Below are 18,525 nucleotides of genomic sequence, written 5' to 3'. Positions count from 1 at the left end.
ATACGGAAAGTAGACAGCTGAGATACAGCCTAAGGCCTAATTCAACTAAAACACTGTCAGTCAATGTGGGTTCTATTAGCTTCAATAAGCAGAATTATTCTGGAAAAATCTGTTCCTTGTTTCCTGCCTTTAATGAATGGGTATCATAAGTACAAATTCAAATTGACATTTTCCAAAACCATTGTAGAGTAGCATTCTAACTGATAAAAATGTTTATGCTACGATTAGCTCCATATATTTAAGAGGAAGAGTCTTAGACTCAAGTTTAAAATCCCTGATGGACCACTGAAAATCTATATAAATGATCTAATGAACAGAATAACTTCCACTGGATTCCAGTTACTTTCTCCTCCCCACCTTTACTTTCCTCAGGCTCTGGCATGCACTCAATGGTCATTACTGTGGATATTTTGGACAGCGAAGAATGTTTGAAATATCACAGACAAGTGATTTCATTTTGCCTTGTGATGTTAATGAATATCCCATAGAAATAAAAGAAGAAAGCAAGTTCACAGAGAAGAAGCAAAAATATGAATATCCTCTGGTATTTGACAAGCAAAGGTGAGACCACTGGGTTTTCTTTAGATGGGCAGACAAGAATTAAACTACTGTCATAATGTGACACTGTGCTGGATGTGGAGAATTCAAAGGTGAAAAGCACAGAACTTTTCAATAATTTTGCAATCCATGGAAGGGAGACATATGTAAACAAAAAGCTACAACTCAGTATAATAGTACTGCTAGGAACATTTAACTCTGAAGATAATCACAGAAGGGTAAACAGCATTTACCCAAGTGAAGAAGACCAAGGAGGCAGTTGCCTAAGCAAAGGCACTAAATAATGAGACTATCATACAGTCTTTCCAGGCTTGGAGCCCAGGGAGCGAGTAGGGAGGACATGGTAGGAGATAAAGCAAGGAAAGTCTATAGGGGCCAAAGCACGGTGAACTTTTTTTATGGGCCAACCATAAGGATTTTAAACTTTACAGAAATCACTGTGACAAGATACACATGAGGAAAAGCAGGTCTGAAGAAAAGGACAGTGAGTTTGGTGTTGGACAGGTTTAAGTCCAAGAACAGTCATGTGGAGGTATTTACCGAGCACTGAGATGGACCTGCCTAGAGCTCCCCAAAGGGTCAGAGCTGAGACAGAGATGTGAGAGTCACTGGCATAGTAGTATTTTCACCAGGGATACGTCACTTAGGTCCTGTGTACAGAGTGAGAAAAACAGAAAACTAAGGAAGAAATCAAGAAACGATCATCTCTAAAGAGCAGGCCAAGTGAAAAAGGTTAAGAAAGAATAGCCAGGATGTTGAAAGGAAAACAACAAACAAGTGGTATGATGGAAATCAGAGGAGGAGAGAGTTGTAAGTAAATGGTAGAGAGGACACATTTTAGAACATGCAGTGAGATCACATAGGACAAAAGAAAAGTAAACATTGGATTTGGCATCTTTGTCAGCTGAAAAGTCACTGATGACTCTAGAGATGGTAATTTCAATGGAGTAATGGGGAAAAATCACATTGCAGTGGTTGAGAAATAAATAGGAGATGTGAGGTGACGATAGTATAGATTACTATACTATTAGATACTAATAGTATATAAAAATATATACTATTATTTTTAAGAAAGTTGAATAGCTCTAGGGTTGAAGAAGAATTTGTTTCATGTGTTTGCTTGTTTGTGGGGGAGACGTGAGCATGCTTAAAGGCTTATGAAAGGGAAGACAGTTCTCCAACAGAGAACAGAATGTTGATGAAAAGCTATTTTGTGCTTTTGCAAAGCTCAGTCTTGGTTTTGACTGTGGTCAGATCCTTGTCGTGATGGAAGAGATTGGTGCTCATCTGAGCTTTCAACATCAGTGAAGCCCAACCCTAGATGATGGATAGCTAAATGTATAACCCTCAAGGGACCAGACCTGCCTAGACTGGTAACATGCAGCAGACCAGAACTGGGTAAGCTGACTAGATGAGTCCAAAGTGGGAAGAATCAGAGAGAGTTGTCTAAGATAAAGTCCTTTAGGGAAATCCTAAGAGAGTCAAAGCTGGGGAGACCCAATGCCATTATCTAGTCCAAAGGTTGATAGAATGGCTGTAAATAGGACTTGAAGCTAAGAGAAGCTACATAGAATTTGGATCAAAACAAGAGCAACTTGAGAATAAAGAGCAAAGGTTCCAGGTAATGGCTAAAACCCTACTGAAGTGTTCAAGTCTTGCTTTGGCTAGACAGTAAGATCTGGTAAAGTTCACCAAGCAAAGTTGATCCATCTCTTTTGGGTAATTGCTGAGTCTTGAACATCCATATATCTTAGTGCTTAAAAGAATATATTCCAACTTGTTAACTTGCATCTCTTTCACTATTCTGTAATTTCCTTGAGGACTAGGACTGTGTCTTATACATCTTTATATCCCCAGTTCTTAGCTCAATGCTTAGTACACAGTAGGCACTCAAAAGGCATTTGTAGAACAAATAAAGAATGACTAATGGAGAACATCACCAGCAGAGGCAAAAGGTGTAAATGGTAGATGCAGAAGTGTGAAACAGCATGATAGCTCAAATGTGGGATATGTGTTCATATTATAAGTAAATAATTATGTCTTGTCTGTAGCAAAATGGACCTTCTTCTGCAAAAGTACTCCATCTTAGGACATTTATTTATTTATTTATTTATTTATTTATTTATTATCTTTAAAAATGTTTTTAATGCTTAGTTATGACTTTTTAAATATATGCATAAGTAAGTTTTAACTATAGAGAAAGCTACGCTGAGTCACACGAAGATCAAGCAGTGGTTTTGTAGCCAAGGTTTCCACATTCCTACTACACAGTTTTTTTCCAATGGCTGTTAATGAATTGAACTACATGGCACATTCAGCCTTAGGAGAAATCTCTGTGATTTCCCTGGAGGGAGATCCGGGACGTCACGTGGAATAAGCATTAGGTGCAGAGGTAGTATCATTAGGACCAGTGTCATGGGAGCCAGAGAATTTGGGGACCTAGAGAAAGAAGGATGTAATTGATAACTTGCTTAATAGGCAGAGAATAAAAGGTGTGGGTATGTACTTAACAGTTTTTCTTGTATCTTTTTACGCAGATGGAAAAAAATGAGCTCAATGTCTTTGCTTTTCAAACGTACACCTCCCAAGACCTTTGAAGTGGAACATGATTTTAAGTTTTTCAAGTCTCTTTCTTCTCCCAAGGTAGCTTTAAAACGAACAAACGAACAGAAAACACTTTGCTCTGGTTTTCCTGATTTTAGATATGCACAGTGTATTCGTTTTCTATTGCTGCCGTCACACATTACTGCAAACTTGGAGGCTTACACCATATAAATCAATTACCTTTCAGTTCTGTAGGTCAGAAGTCCAGTCTGGTCCTCGCTGGGCTGCAGTGAAGGTGCTGCCAGAGCTGTGCTCCTTTTCTGGAGGCTGTAAGGGAGAATCTCCTTCCTGAGGTTGTGGCCCTCTTCCTGCATCTTCACAGCCAGAAATGGGGCATCTCTCCGCCCATTCTTCTGTGGTCGCATGTCTCTCTGACACAGAGAGAAAGGTTCTCTGTGTTTAAGGATTCCTGTGATTAGATTGGGCCCACCTGGGCAATCCATCTCAAAGTTCTTAACCTTAATCACATCAGCAAAGTCCCTTTTGCCAAGTGAAGCAATATATTCACAGGGGGGCTGGAGGTGGGGGTTAGGGGGTGGGCATCTTTGGTTGTAAATATTCTGCCTATCACAGACAGACACACTTTGCTTCAGTGCAGAATAGGAGAGAAAAGTGTACTGCTATTCATTCTATTTGTATTTCAAACACTTCTAAGGACTAGGTACAGCATGAGTCCTTAGGCTAAGGTCTGGCATTAACTGATTAAATTGACTTCTTCAAGATCTTCCACAAAACAAACCAAACTTACCTCTCTAAACTTATCTCCCATTACTAACCTACAGTTGTTCTGCCCTCTACAAATCAGACTAGCTGTTGTTTCCCTGAGCATTCCTCTCAGTCTTCTGCCCCTACAGTTCACCTGGGCTCTCCTTGACATAGGCATGACCTCTCTCTATCTGCCAAAGTCCATCCTACCTTTATAACTACCTTCATAACTTATGAAGGATTAGTATCCAGAATAGGAAAAGAACTCCTGGGAATCAATAAGAAGAAAAGACGTCCAATTAAAAAAATGGTCAAATACTTGAATGGACACCTCACACATACACACACACAAACATTTAGCAATAAACAAATAAAAAGATGCTCAACCTCAATAGTAAACATGGAAATTCACATCAATAGTATTATGAGACACCATTTAACACCCACCAGATTGGCAAATATCAAAAAGTCTGACGATAGTCAGGGTCAGTGTGCATGTGGCACACTCAGAATGCTAATCTGCTGATGCAAGTAGTATCAGTTGTAGAACCACTTTGGAAAAAAAGGTGGCATTATCCAGTAAAGTTGAAAATAAGCATACCCTACCAAATATACACCCTGGGAAAACTCTTGAACAAGTGCTTACGAGGCAAGTACAAGAATGCTCAGATCAGTACTGGTTATAATAGCAAAAACCTGAAAGCAGCCTAAATGCTCATCATCAGTATAATTGGTAGATAAATTATGGCATATTTATAAACTGGAATACTACAGAGCAGTGAAAATAAATGAACTAAAATAACACTCACCTACATGAATGGATGAGAAGAGTTTTACATGAGAGTTGATACACTGTTATTTCATTTATATAAAAGTCAAGAAGAGACAAAACTAAATAAAATATTGTTTTGGCAAAAAGCATATAAGGTTAAACTATACGAATAAAAGGAAGAGAATTCAAAGCATAAAATTCAGGAGAGTCATTATGTCTGAGGACAGTGGAAAGGACTGTGTCGTGGGATGGCATACTGAGAACCTCAAAGTTGCGGGTATTGTTCCAATTTGTAAAACAGAGCAGTGGGTCCATGAATGTTCATTATGTCATTATTCTTTCATAGTATCAACTTTATATTTAACAAATATTTAAAACTTTCCACATGAAACAATTTTCGTCACTCATACCTTTCAGTCCAAATGGAACTCAGATAGCTTCTCCCGGAAGACAGGTGACAAGTGACAGGCAAGAGAGACATCGGATGTGGGGTGTGACAGACTCATGTTTAATCTTGGATAAGTTATTTTATCTCTTTCCTCATCTGAAAAGCCCTCAAAGAGTTGTTGTGAGAATTAAATGAGAAAGGGTATACCAGGTACATTGTAGATACTCAGTAAATGTTATTCCACTTTCCCTGAAGGCCCCGATCTCTCCCTGCTTCGTGCCTCCTTACATGTTAACTTACCACGTTCTGCACCAAATGAGAACTATTTGCGTATTTGCTTTTATTTCCTCCCCCTGCCCACCACCAAATCATAAGTTCTTTGGGCAAAGATATATGCATAGCATGTAACAGATACTCAATTTTGTCCAATAGGATTGAAATAGCACAACCTAAAAATAAAGATTGGTATTCACTTTTTAATATTCTCTTCCAGTTTGAAGACAAGAAATAATTTTTTTAAAAAATAATTTATCTGAAACATTAAATAAATTTGGGGAAATCTTTAGAAAGGTTTTACAGCTCTTCAAACAATTGAATGCTCAAGATGCTTACTCTCTTTTTCCACACCTCTGTCTTCTCAATTGCTTGGTAAAATAACAAAGATTTAATGCCAAAGCTAAGTTAAAATACCTTTCACTTAGGAATCTGTGATTTTTACCAGCAATCTTATTTTGCCCATTCCTTTTCATTCTCAATTGTGTAATATTTATCTATTCACTTCTTTCTGTTAATTTCTTTTTGACATATTTTCATCAGTAATAATAATACAATGGTACTAAATCTTACTTTTGGGTAGCACCTTACTATATACATTATCTCATTCGATTCTCGTAACTAGTCAACAGGGAAAGAACTTGCCTAAGATCATACAGCTAGCATGCGGCAGCGTCAGGATTTGAAGCCAGTAATTCTGCCACGGATGGAATGCACCCTTTCCATTAAACGTTCACTCCTGTTTTGCAGATTCAACGACGTGCTTTGGAAGGTTTCATGACTGAAAACAGGGAGGCAGGCATTGTTTTTGGTTCTCTGCCTATATACAAGGTGAGTTGGAGGTTTCTAGGACTAGCGTGGTTACAAAACAATGGGGAACCTGACATCTCACTCCTGACCCTGGGCTAGCAAGTAAGGTTGGAGAAAAGCACATAGCCAAGCCAACTGCTTCCATAAACACATTGTGTCCGATTCCAGAGAAGTCTTCAGTTGTGTGTGTCAATGGCCTTGATCACTTGTCTCTGCCATTCCACAGTGAACAACACTACAGGAAACTATTTCAAACTTTACCCTGGATCTTCATCACCTACAGGATAAGATCCAAATGATTTAGCCTGGCACACAAACTTTTCACGATCTGGCCTCTGCCTGAGCTGCATGACCTCATTTTCTACCACATTCTCCATGTACCCTCTACTCCACCTATGCCAAATTACTTGCCGTTCCTTAAGCATCACTGTTCTTTCTACTTCTGCAAATTTGCCTGTGCTGCCTCTCTGCCCAGAATTCACTCACCCCTTGTTTCCCTCTAAATCCTCACTCATCCTTCAAGTCTTCACTCCAGATACCCTCTATTAAATTAAAGAACAAATTAATTAATCAAGAATAATAAGCCAAAGATGAAATATTTCAACTTAATCTTATTGCTTCTTAAAACATTACTTCTCCTTCCCAAGAACATATCCACTGTAATAGGTTCAAACACTTAAGTCAGAAATGATGCTAAGGGGGAAGGATCAAGAATGAACAGTGGGTAACTGAGAAGGGAGGTGTATTTTAAAGCAGTTGGACATTCTCACTCCTTATCCCCCAGCCCTGAATTCACATGACAGAAATAATCACTTTAAATACGTCTTATTAACTCTTTATTTATGGTTTGTAGGTACCAAGCCCCACCAGTCTAAAATTCCTTCCACTCATCGAGTCAGAACCACAAAGGGAGTCTCCAGATGGCATTCCAGGAAAGAAGAAGGGAGGTCACGTTCAACATGAAAAAGTAAATTAGTACTTAGAATTCCAGAGTGTACCCCATTGCTGTTTGGATTATTAACTTTTCTCTGTTCCCAGAAACATTCTGGGCCTAAAATTATCCCAGTTCATACTCTTTTAATGAATATTCCAGAATGTATGTGTCTTAGCTCAATGAAATGGAAATCATTAATTTCCTAGATAGAAAAATCAAACAGGACCTGTAAGTGTGACGAATGAAATATTCTAGAGCTAATATAAGACTTAGGTTCAATGACTAGTTTTAAAAGCTAGACAGTATGACATAACATAACTGAGGGCTGTGTAGTTATGCTTTTAATCTGACTGTACCTACAGGACGGAGCCATGACATCAGTAAGTTTCTAGCTTACCGGCCAAGTCAAAGAGAACTGTTTCCATGTATATTGATAGGAATAACTAATATACAATGTTTTACAGTTTACATAGTGTTTTTAGAAATGATTCCTTTGATTTTCACAATAATTACAACAAAAATATTATATCCATCTTCGAATTGGAAAAAAAATATAGTCTAAAGGGAGGTTAAGTGACTTGCCAAAGATCAAATAGGAATGAAGCGATAAGCTGAGATCTACTTCTGCTCCAAATTTCATGCTCTTCTATTAAACTATACAGCCTAAAAAACCTCAAACCCTCACTCGTCTACTAGTTCTCGGAAGCTTGTATGGGCCTAATTTAACCTGTGCCCATTTATCCAGTCATTAAAATAGATCAAATAGATCTAACATACAGCAATTTTTATAAACCTCTATTCCATGAAGTCAGTCTAAAAACAGAAAGGAGATGATTCTTACTGTCTGCACCTAATTGAGTAACAGATAACAAACACAACTACAACAACAACAAAAAGCTGGGTTATGTAATTAATACAGAAAACTTGACCATAATTTTGTTAGCTTGCGCACTTAATGAGAATATGAATTATCCCTGTGAATCATCAACTCTACCAATTATTTAAGTCAGAATTTTGCGCAGTAAAAGAGTTTTCTATAAAAATAATATTTTTTACTTTTAATTGTTTTATGTAACAGATGAAACACAGTGGTATAAATAATCCAAAACTAACAGGTAATCAGAAGCGTATTTGTTTCAAGTGTTATAATTCATATATTTTATGCCCTGTGTTTGCATTCTATGTTTTGCCCCATCTGATATTAAACATGCTTCACATTTCTAAGTACAAACTAAGTAACAGAAAGAAGGTGGCCAGATATGTCTTAAATGCCAGAGGGAAGACAAAAATGGAATTAAAAATTAGTCACAGTCAACCTACATAGTGAATAACGTATACTCAGATAATCAGAAACTGATTCTACTATGATTAATTTTATTACAGATCATGAAATATGACAAGTTATTTGTCCAATCACAAAGGAACTTTTAATATGTCTGGTGTTTTAATAGAGGCTTTGTCTTCTCTTACCTGCCCTGATACGTCATTAACCACACAAGAAAGGCAAAGGAGCAGATGTCTCCATTTGCTTACAGAAAAGGAGCCACAAAAGCAGGACTAAAGATCCTCTTTCTGGTTTATTGAAGAAAAGAGCTCAGTGCGGTCAGGGGGTTAAAATTAGTTTCCAAAATAAAAGTAGCTCCTTTTCAGGAAATTGTGCATTTAGCAAGATGACAATAAAATCTGGAAACTGGAATGGATTAAAGCACCACCATGTTGATTGCCTGCAATTTTAGGAACCCAGATAGCATAAGTGGGAGATTAGTAGATGAAATCAAATCAATAAATACACATCAAATGCCTATTTTCATGAAAAAGCTCTTCCAGGAAGCTGGGTACAAAATTACCTCAGAAAGTTTAGTGTTCAGATTCCACTTTTGTGGAACAAATATTTATAAACTATCCTGAAATACCTGCTGTGTGCCCTGCACCGTGCTGGGCTCCAAGAGGCCATCAGAGATGAAGATGATCACAGTGCAGGGGGGAGGGAGTCCTCTGAGCAGAGCCCACGACAGGCGTTTTAATCTCTTTGATTATTATTTTCACATAATAGAAATGCTGGTTCTGAGTATTAATGTCTTTAAATTGTTTGCAAGTCTCTTTAGAATTCAATAACAAGTCACAAAATATTAACCATAGTACAGGAAAACATAAATCAGAACATAATGTTTACCATTCCTTTTCAGTCTAAATGTGGGAAGAAAGGGAGAGAATGTGAACTTTGTGACGTGTAATCCATTTTCCAAATTGTGGAAACATATCCAGTAATAGAAAAATGATTAAGTGAAAGATGATATGATAGCATACTCTATAGTTTTTCCAAAGAATATTTAAATAATTGAAAAGTTCTCACAATTTTATTTTGGGTGAAAAGGGTATCTATAACTATAACTGAGTGATAGTGCTAATGATAATGGCTAACATTTGGTTTAAAATTAGTGTACCAGGTACAACACTGACCATTTCATAGACACTCTTTCACTTAGCCTTTACAACACTTTGAGATGGTTACGATTTTCATCCGCATTTTATAGCTGAGAAAACTGAAGCACAGAGGATAAGTAATTGATCTAAGATCCCTAAAGAAATAGCAGAGCTGGGATTCAAACCCACAGCTTGACCTCAGAGCCGGGACCCTTAAGTACAATGCAGTGTCCTTCCGAGGCCGGCGAGCCGCTGGGCCTCCCCGGGCAGAATCACCTGCGAGTTTACCAATAAAGAACCCTGAGGAGCCTCCCCTCCCACGGCTCTCTATCCCTCCCCAGAATGTACTTTTCTTCACAGCTCCTGCCCCTACCTGACATTACATTGTATGAGAATTCATTTCTTTTTATTGATTCTGTCCCACTAGAATGTAAGATGCATGAAAGCAGGAACTTTGCCTCATTCTCTGCTGAAACTCCAGTGTTTAGAACAGACTGACATATAGTTGATGCTCGAAAACATTTGCTGAATGAAAGAATGAATGAGTTAGAAGGAGGAGGAGGAAGGGGAGGAGGAGGAGGAAGGGGAGGACAAGGAGGATAATAACAGAAAATTAAAGAGAGATAGGGCAGCTCGCAAGTGGCCTCAGGCGTTGAGCAGGCTGACACAGGGTCTCCCGTCTTGTCTCTGGGAGAAAGAGGTGAGCAGCGCGTGACCTAGGCATGTTCCAGCCTAAGGAGATTTAGGTGGTTGAGTTTTGAACTTGGGGCTCACTGTCTTTTATTCTTTACCTTATAACTCTCTACATCTCCTCTTCCCTTTGTCTTCTTTCTCTCTTCTTCCCCATAATAGACCATAAAATCAAATTGATGTGTACTATAAATATTGGCTGAATATTATTGACAAAATTAGACACTTTCAATCTGAATTTTTAAATCAAATGAGTTTAACTTTTTATATGTATGTCTTTCCAAAATATCCAATTCAAAGCTAACTTTCACTTCTCGTTCGTGGGATCATCACCTGATTTTATTTTCCTGTAAGTCAATAGACTTTGATGATATTAATATACAATATCTCTGTGCGTTACAAAACCTAGCAAACTTCTTTGTTTTGTTCTGTTTTAACCAACCCTTTATAGATTGGGCAGTTGAGTCCCAGAATGGATAACTGCCCAGTCAAGTAGTTCTAAAGCTTCTGCCCTTCAGTCATACTCTTCTGGAGCCCTGCCTCCTGTTTTTAACACGTTTTTACTGGAGGCACACAAGATAGTTAAGTAAACAACTATATTTTCTTTCTAGGAAGATTAAAACCTCCACAAAATTAGTGGTGCAACTTGACTTTAGAAAATTGCATTTGTCACATAATGCCAATTACTGACATGTTCTTTCTTTTGCAGTCACCACGGAGGAGAAGTCTGAAAAGAAATTTAATCCCGCAAATAAATCTGGCTTCTTCCTTCTTCCCAGCCATCCCCAGATGAAGAGAGAAAAGTCAGAAGTGGCTGCTGTGGCCTGAGCTACACATAAAATGGGAAGGTCTGAATGATACTCCAGTCTTTATTTCAGGATGAAACTGAGGGTCCACGAGACACTGTTATCCATACCTGTATCCTCAGACCGTTCTATCGATGGAGAAGATTGCTCAGGGAGCTCAGGTGGACACTAAGTTCTGAATACCAACCAAGCAACAAGCAGCCAGTTGGCCAACTTCTTTCACTATCAAAATCCACTTAACAAATAGGCAAATGTTTCTTGTTTACTGTCAGCAAAATGACACATAAGGAAACAAAGAAAATCAATAGCATAAGTAGATCTAAAGTAATGTGGTTATTAATGATCAGCTTTCCAACTCCCTCCACTGTTACCCTAATTCATAACCAGAATTATTATCAGCATGTATCAAGTAAGAGGCAAATTACTTGAGTGTCACACTATGTGGTGAACAAAGAGAATTATTAAAAAGAAAAACGTGCCAGTCAAGCCTCTAGCCATTTGTCTTCTTCATTTGGGGAAATGTCACATGGAAGAAAATGTTCAGATTCTTAGATAAAAGTCAGGAGTTATTTACATTTAGTCTAGAAATGACTCCAGATAAATAGAACTGGAATGGTTACTATCTGAATTTTCTAGGGTTCATCTTTTATTAATTCTTTTATTAATTTATTTTGGTATTTTGACCAAATGATTAATTTCACCAATGGATATTCATGTAATAAATGAAAGCATCTAAATTTGATCAGTAATAAATAAGATTTTAAATAAGTCAAAGGCATGAGGAAAGTATCAGAATTGAAGCTCAAAGACTGGCTAAGCCAGGCCTCTTTGGGAAACCTGGAGACGTGAGTGACAAAGCATTCCTGCGTCGGGTCAATCTGTCCCCCCAAAGCACAGGCCACTTGTTGGGAAAAAACTGCAGCCCCTTAACATTTGATTCTGCCTTTCCATCCTGGCAAGGGCTCTTTAATTCTTAAAATCCAAACAACTTTGGAAAACTAAGGAAATTTTTTATTCATAAAACTTTATTTACACATTTATTTTTATGTTTATTTCTAATCATGTACTAAATTTTGTTGCTAAGAGGAATGTGACCATTTCTCTTACTAATTTTCTTTTTCTTTTAACTTTTTTCTTCAAGTATTTTTAATTTCACAAGAAACTAAAGTTCCAAGAGAAAATATTGAACATTAAGGTATTTAAATTTTTTAAAATAGTTTCTATGATTTATTGAAATGAAAGAAGAGACTCAAGAAAAAACAGAGCATAGTTATGGAAAATTATCACCTACCAATACCTAAGTAAGCCAAAATATTCTCTTTTTTTTTAAATTGGGGTATAATTGACATACAACACTATATTACTTTCAGGTTTACAACATGATTCAATATTAATACATATTGTGAAATGATCACCACAATAAGTCTAGTTTACATGCGTCAGCACACATAGACATAGCTATAATTTTTTTTCTTGTGATGAGAACTTTCAAGATCTACTCTCTTAGCAACTTTCAAATATGTATTTAAGTATTGTTATCTATAGTCACCCTGCTGTACATTACTTCCTCATGACTTATTTATTTTATAACCGGAAGTTTATACCTTTTGACCCCCTTATTTTGCTGCAGAAGATTCTTTTTTAAAAGATTCTGAAAGGTCAAAAGAAAACTTCCAAAGATTTTATGAAAATGATTCTATTTCCTACCTTTTTCAATCTCAGTGTAAAAAAGGCTATTTTATCCGTAGGCTTAGATTTCCTAAAACAAGACAATATTGAATATCCTGCTATGTACTCACTCCCTTTAATATGAAATTCAAGGCCCAAAATTAGCATCCCCCTCCTTTTTTGACTGAGGAATTCTCTAAAATCTCTTTTAATAGAAATATACAATTTCTTGACCCTCTTAGGGTTTTAAAAAATATTTCAGCATTTTTGGTCATTATATCATAAGTGATTTTATTTTAGTCAATATACTGTTAAGAATGGCAGTATAACGAATTATGTAAGTATAATAAAACTTTTAATGATATACATAATATGTAGAAAAATGTTGTCTTTTCCCTCATTTATCAAGTAACAGGCTGATTAAATTAATCATTTAAGATAAAGCTTGACTTCTTGACAAATAAATTAAGAATACAGTCATGAACCACGTAATGACATTTTGGTCAATGATGGACCATATATATGAAGGCGGTCCCATAGATTAGTACCCTATAGCCTAGGTGTAGTAGGCTATACCATCCAGGTTTGTACAAGTGCACTCTATGATGTTCGCACAACAATGAAATCACCCAAGGACACATTTCTCAGAATGTATCCCCATCATTAAGGGATACATGACTGTATTCTATTGTATCATGTTTGGTGTGGGGTTAAAATGTTTGCTAAAATAGAGGGTAATGATTTCTGCTTCAGGTAATGGTAGACTAGGTAATGTAGCCCAATCACTCCCACTGAGGACAACTAGGAAACGTGGACAAAATACAGAAAAGATCTCTATGAAGGCATCTGAGCACAAACAAGATGGTAAAGCATGACAGTGCCGGATTCCAGGGGAGTACTGAGGCTCAGGTAGGTAAGCCCAACTTTTGAAGCCAATTTTCTCCTGCAAGTGTGTGCTCATTCCAGAAGGGAAGATTAAGAAGCTAAGAAGCTGAAGTGGTAATTAGGGCTAAGGGGACAGGGAATGGAATCCAGGCCTCGTCAAGGGGTAAGCCCCTCTCACTGTGGGTTGAGGCTCCAAAGAACTGCATCCTAGACAAATGGGTTAAACAAAGGTAGACAGGTCACTGGGGACTACAGTACAGCTTCTAACTATTCCAATCCCTGAAATCAGACTCAGGTAACCATGAATTGCCAGAGGCCCCACGATCCTGCAGAAGTCAGGATAAATACTGTGGATAAAGATGACATCATCCTAGGCCTTAAATTATGTCTTTATTGTTCCAAATGTATGTCTGACACACTATAAAAAAACAACCAGGTATATGAGGAGACAAGACAACAAGAATAAGAACTAACAGAAAAAAGTAGATAATAGAAACAAACCCCTGGGAGCTCCAGATATCAGACTTACCAGACATAGACTTTAAAATAACTGTGCTTGCTATAGTGAAGGAGATAAAACACAAGATTTAGAATTTCAGCAGAGAACTAGAAATTGTTGATAAGAACCAAATGGAAATTCTAAAACCAAAAAACTGACTGAGACATTGGTGGCAGCCATTATTGTGACCTAGTACAGGTGTGCTGACTCAGACCCTGACACACACCATTGGAGTTCCCCTGGCCACTTAGCCCAGGGGTCTGCCACACCCACTGAAGCACAGATTTAATCCAGCTCAGCCAGGGCAGGCAGCCCACACTGGGGACTGGCCCCACCCAACAGCAAGCCCTTGGGCAACTTGTGGGCCTGAATAGGTGAGGTGCCTGGAAACACTGCAGCCTAGCAGGTGGGTCCACCTCTGCAGGGCAGGGTGTGTGTGAGGCGTGGGTCTGCATTGGTGGAGTGTGTGGGGCCTCTACAGTGGGGCAACTGGATCCACTTCAGTGGGTCGGGGCATGTGCATGGGTCAGAACTGTGTTGATGGAATGTGTGGTCCTGTGGGTGGTGGGGCCTGACAGCTTCAGCAGAGTTGTGCTTCTCAGATAGCTACAAAGGGGATCAGTGCCACCTTCCAAAGCCTGAAACAGTTAAGTACGCCCATGCCTGGGGCTGGCCTCAGTCAGCTGCAATCCTGAGAGAGCTGACAACAGCCTTGCAGGCCAGAGGCCCACAGTGATTGTAAGCCCCTGAATTTAGCAACCAGCCACACTGCGGACCTACTGACTTACCAGAAAAATTGCAACAGGAATGTGCTATTAGACTTTGTGGCCAACTGTGCTGGGGCTCCCCATGCCTGATAAAATGACTGAAGGGTCCATAGCAGCCACAAGCAGCTGAGCATTACCACCAGCCAACCAGGGGAACAGTCTAGATTCTCTGAGCACCTGAAGCAAGAGCAACCCTGCCACAATAGAAGGACACATGTAACCCACACAGGGAACACCCCTGAAACATTTGGAACTGGTGACAAGAGGGAAGCACACTGCTGGGCCTCATAAGGCATCTCTTACATAAGGCCACCTCTCCAAAATCAGGAGACATAGCTGACCTACCTAATACATAGATATAAGCACAGAGAAAAAGGCAAAATGAGGAGATAAAGGAATACATTCCAAGTAAGGGAACAGAACAAAAACCCAGAAAAAGAACTAAATGAAACAGAAATAAAGAATCTACCTGACAAAGAATAGAAAGTAAGAATCATAAGGAAGCTCACTGATTTTGGGAGAAGAATGGATGAACTCAGTGAAAACTTCACACAAGAATTGGAAAATATAAAGAAGCCTCAATCAGAAACGAAGAATACAATCCTGGAAATGAAAAATTCACTAGAGGAACTCAAAGCAAAGTAGATGATACGGAAGAACGGATCAGCGAGCTGGATGAAAGACTCGAGGAAATCACCCAAGCTGAACAGATAAAAGAAAAAAGAATTAAAAAGAATGAGGACAGTCTAAGGAACTTCTGAGGCAACATCAAGCACACTAACATCCATATTATTGGTGTCCGAGAAGGAAAACAGAGAGACAAAGGGGCAGAGAATCTATTTGAAGAAATAATAGCTGAAAACTTTCCTAACCTAAGGAAGGAAACAGACAACCCCATACAGGAAGCATGGAGAGCACCAAACAAGATAAACCCACAGAGGTCCATGCCAAGATAAACCCACAGAGGTCCATGCCAAGAAACAATAGTTAAAATGTCAAGAATTAAAGATAAAGAACGAATCCTAAAAGTGGCAAGAGAAAGGCAATAAGTTCATGAAAAGGAAACCACATGAGGCTATCAGCTGACTTCTCAGCAGAAAACTTACAGGCTAGAAAGTAGTGGCACAGTATATTTAAAGTGATGAAAGGGAAAAAACCTACAGCCCAGAATACTCTACCTAGCCAAGTTATCATTCAGAATGGAAGGACAGATAAAGAGTTTCCCAGACAAGCAAAAACTAAAGGAGCTTATCACCAAGAAACCAGGCTTATGAGAAATGTTAAAGGGACTTATTTAAGTGGCAAAGAGAAGACCACAAGTAGGAATAAGAAAATTATCAAAAAATAAAAAACGTGCAATAAAATCACCGATAAAGGCAAATATACAGTAAAGGTAGCAGATCAGCCACCTATGAAGCTAATATGAAGGTCAAAAGACAAAAGTACCAAAATTATCTACTTCCATGATAAGAGGGTAATGGATACATATGAATAAAAAAAGAGGTTAGATACGATCTCAAAAACATGGAGCATTCTCCAGGATACATCACACATTAGTCCACAAAACAAGTCTCAATAAATTTAAGAAGATTGAAATAATACCAAGCATCTTTTCTGACTACAAAGGTATGAAACTAGAAATCAACTACAGGAAGAAAATCAGAAAAACCACAAATACATGGAGATTAAACAAAATACTACTAAACAATGACTGGGTCAATAGAAAAAATCAAAGGAGAAATCAAAATTACCTGGAGACAAATGAAAATGAAAATATGACATGCCAAAATGTATGGGATACAGCAAAAGTGGTTCTAAGAGGGAAGTTTATAGCAATACAGGCCTACCTCAACAAACAAGAAAAATCTCAAATAAACAATCTAACAGTACACCTAAAGGAAATGGAAAAAGAACAAACAAAGCCCAGTAGAAGGAAGGAAATAATAAAAATCAGAGCAGAAATAAATGAAATAAGGCTTAAGAAACAATAGAAAAAATCAATGAACCTAAGAGCTGATTATTTGAAAAGATAAACAAAATCGACAAACCTTTAGCTAGATTCACCAAGAAAAAAAGACAGAAGGCTCAAATAAATAAAATCAGAGTGAAAGAGGAGAAATTACAATGGACACCTCAGAAATACAAAAGATTATAAGAGAATACCACAAAAAGATATATGCTAACAAATTGGATAACCTAGAAGAAATGGATAAATTCTTAGAATCATACAACCTTCCAAAACTGAATCAAGAAGAAATAGAGAATTTGAATAGACCAATCACTAGTAAGGAGATCACAGTAATCAAAAACCTCCCAAAAAATAAAAGTCCAGGACCAGATGGCGTCCCTGGTGAATTTTACCAAACATTCAAAGATTTAATGCCTATCCTTCCAAAAAATTGAAGAGGAGGGGAAGCTTCCTAACTCATTCTATGAAGCCAACATTACCATGATATCAAAACCAGACAAAGAAAATTTTAAAAAAGAAAATTACAAACCAATATCACTGATGAACGTCAATGCAAAAATCCTTAAGAAAATACTAGTAAATCAAATATACAACAATACATTAAAAAGATCATACATCATGATCAAGTGGGATTTATGCAGGGATGGTTCAACATTCACAAATCAATCAATGGGATACACCACATTAACAAAATAAAGAATAAAAATCACATGATCATCTCAATAGATGCAGAGAAAGCATTTGACAAGATACAGCATTCATTTATCAAAAAACTCTGAACAAAATGGGTGTAGAAGGAAAGTACCTCAACATAATAAAGGCCACATAGGACAAACCCACAGCTAATATCATTGTCAGTAGAGAAAAATTGAAACGTATCCCTCAAAGAACAGGAACCAGACAAGGATGCCCACTGTCACCACTCTTATTTGACATAGTATTGGAAGTCCTAGCTAGAGCAATCAGGCAAGAAAAAGAAATAAAAGGGATCCAAATTGGAAAGGAAGAAGTGAAACTGTCACTATTTGCAGATAACATGATTTTATATGTAGAAAACCCTAAATAATCTATCAAAAAACTTTTAGAAATAATAAATGAATACAATGAAGTTGCAGGATACAAAATCAACGTGCAAAAATCAGTGTGTTTCTATACATTAACAACAAAGTAGCAGAAAGAGAAATTAAGAATACAATCCCATTTACAATTGCAACAAAAAGAATAAAATACTTAGGAATAAACTTAAGGAAAGAGGCGAAACACCTGTACACTGAAAACTCTAAAACATTGTTGAAAGAAACTGAAGAAGACACAGAAATGGAAAGATATTCCATGCACTTGGATTGGAAGAATTAACATAGTTAAAATGTCCATACTTCCTAAAGCAATCTACAGATTCAATGCAATCCCTATCAAAGTTCCAACAACATTTTTCACAGAGATAGAACAAAGAATCCTAAAATTTATATGGAACAACAAAAGACCCTGAATTGCCAAAAGCAATCCGGAGAAAAAAGAACAAAGCTGGAGGTATCACACTCCCTGACTTCAAAATATATTACAAAGCTATAGTAATCAAAACAGCATGGTACTGGCACAAAAACAGACACACAGATCAGTGGAACAGAATTGAGAGCCCAGAAATAAACCACACTTCAATGGATAGCTAATTTTCAACAAGGGAGCCAAGAACATACAATGGAGAGAAGAAAGTCTCTTCAATAAACAGTGTTGGGAAAACAGGACAGCCACATGCGAAAGAATGAATGTAGG

The 18,525-nt window shown here is 37.6% G+C and overlaps 1 protein-coding gene across 3 annotated transcripts in view; it reads left to right on the top strand.

Annotated features, from left to right (window-relative positions):
* Window positions 1-11,458, top strand: part of WDR64 (WD repeat domain 64) — a 115,567-nt gene extending 104,109 nt beyond the window's left edge. For 2 of the 3 annotated variants that reach the window (XM_070602319.1, XM_070602317.1), the window contains 5 exons: window positions 373-561; window positions 3,096-3,201; window positions 6,051-6,131; window positions 6,964-7,077; window positions 10,868-11,458. In XM_070602319.1, coding sequence (XP_070458420.1) covers window positions 373-561; window positions 3,096-3,201; window positions 6,051-6,131; window positions 6,964-7,077; window positions 10,868-10,951 — 574 coding nt within the window. In that variant the 3' untranslated portion in view covers window positions 10,952-11,458. The remainder of the gene's footprint in view (window positions 1-372; window positions 562-3,095; window positions 3,202-6,050; window positions 6,132-6,963; window positions 7,078-10,867) is intronic. The other variant, XR_011535314.1, reaches the window with a different exon arrangement.
* The last annotated feature ends 7,067 nt before the right edge of the window (window positions 11,459-18,525 follow it).

This window comes from Equus przewalskii, chromosome 31, assembly GCF_037783145.1.
Source record: "Equus przewalskii isolate Varuska chromosome 31, EquPr2, whole genome shotgun sequence".
Taxonomy (NCBI): Eukaryota; Metazoa; Chordata; class Mammalia; order Perissodactyla; family Equidae; genus Equus; species Equus przewalskii.
The sequence above is the reverse complement of the archived record's forward strand: the minus strand, read 5'-3'. Positions and strand labels throughout refer to the sequence as shown.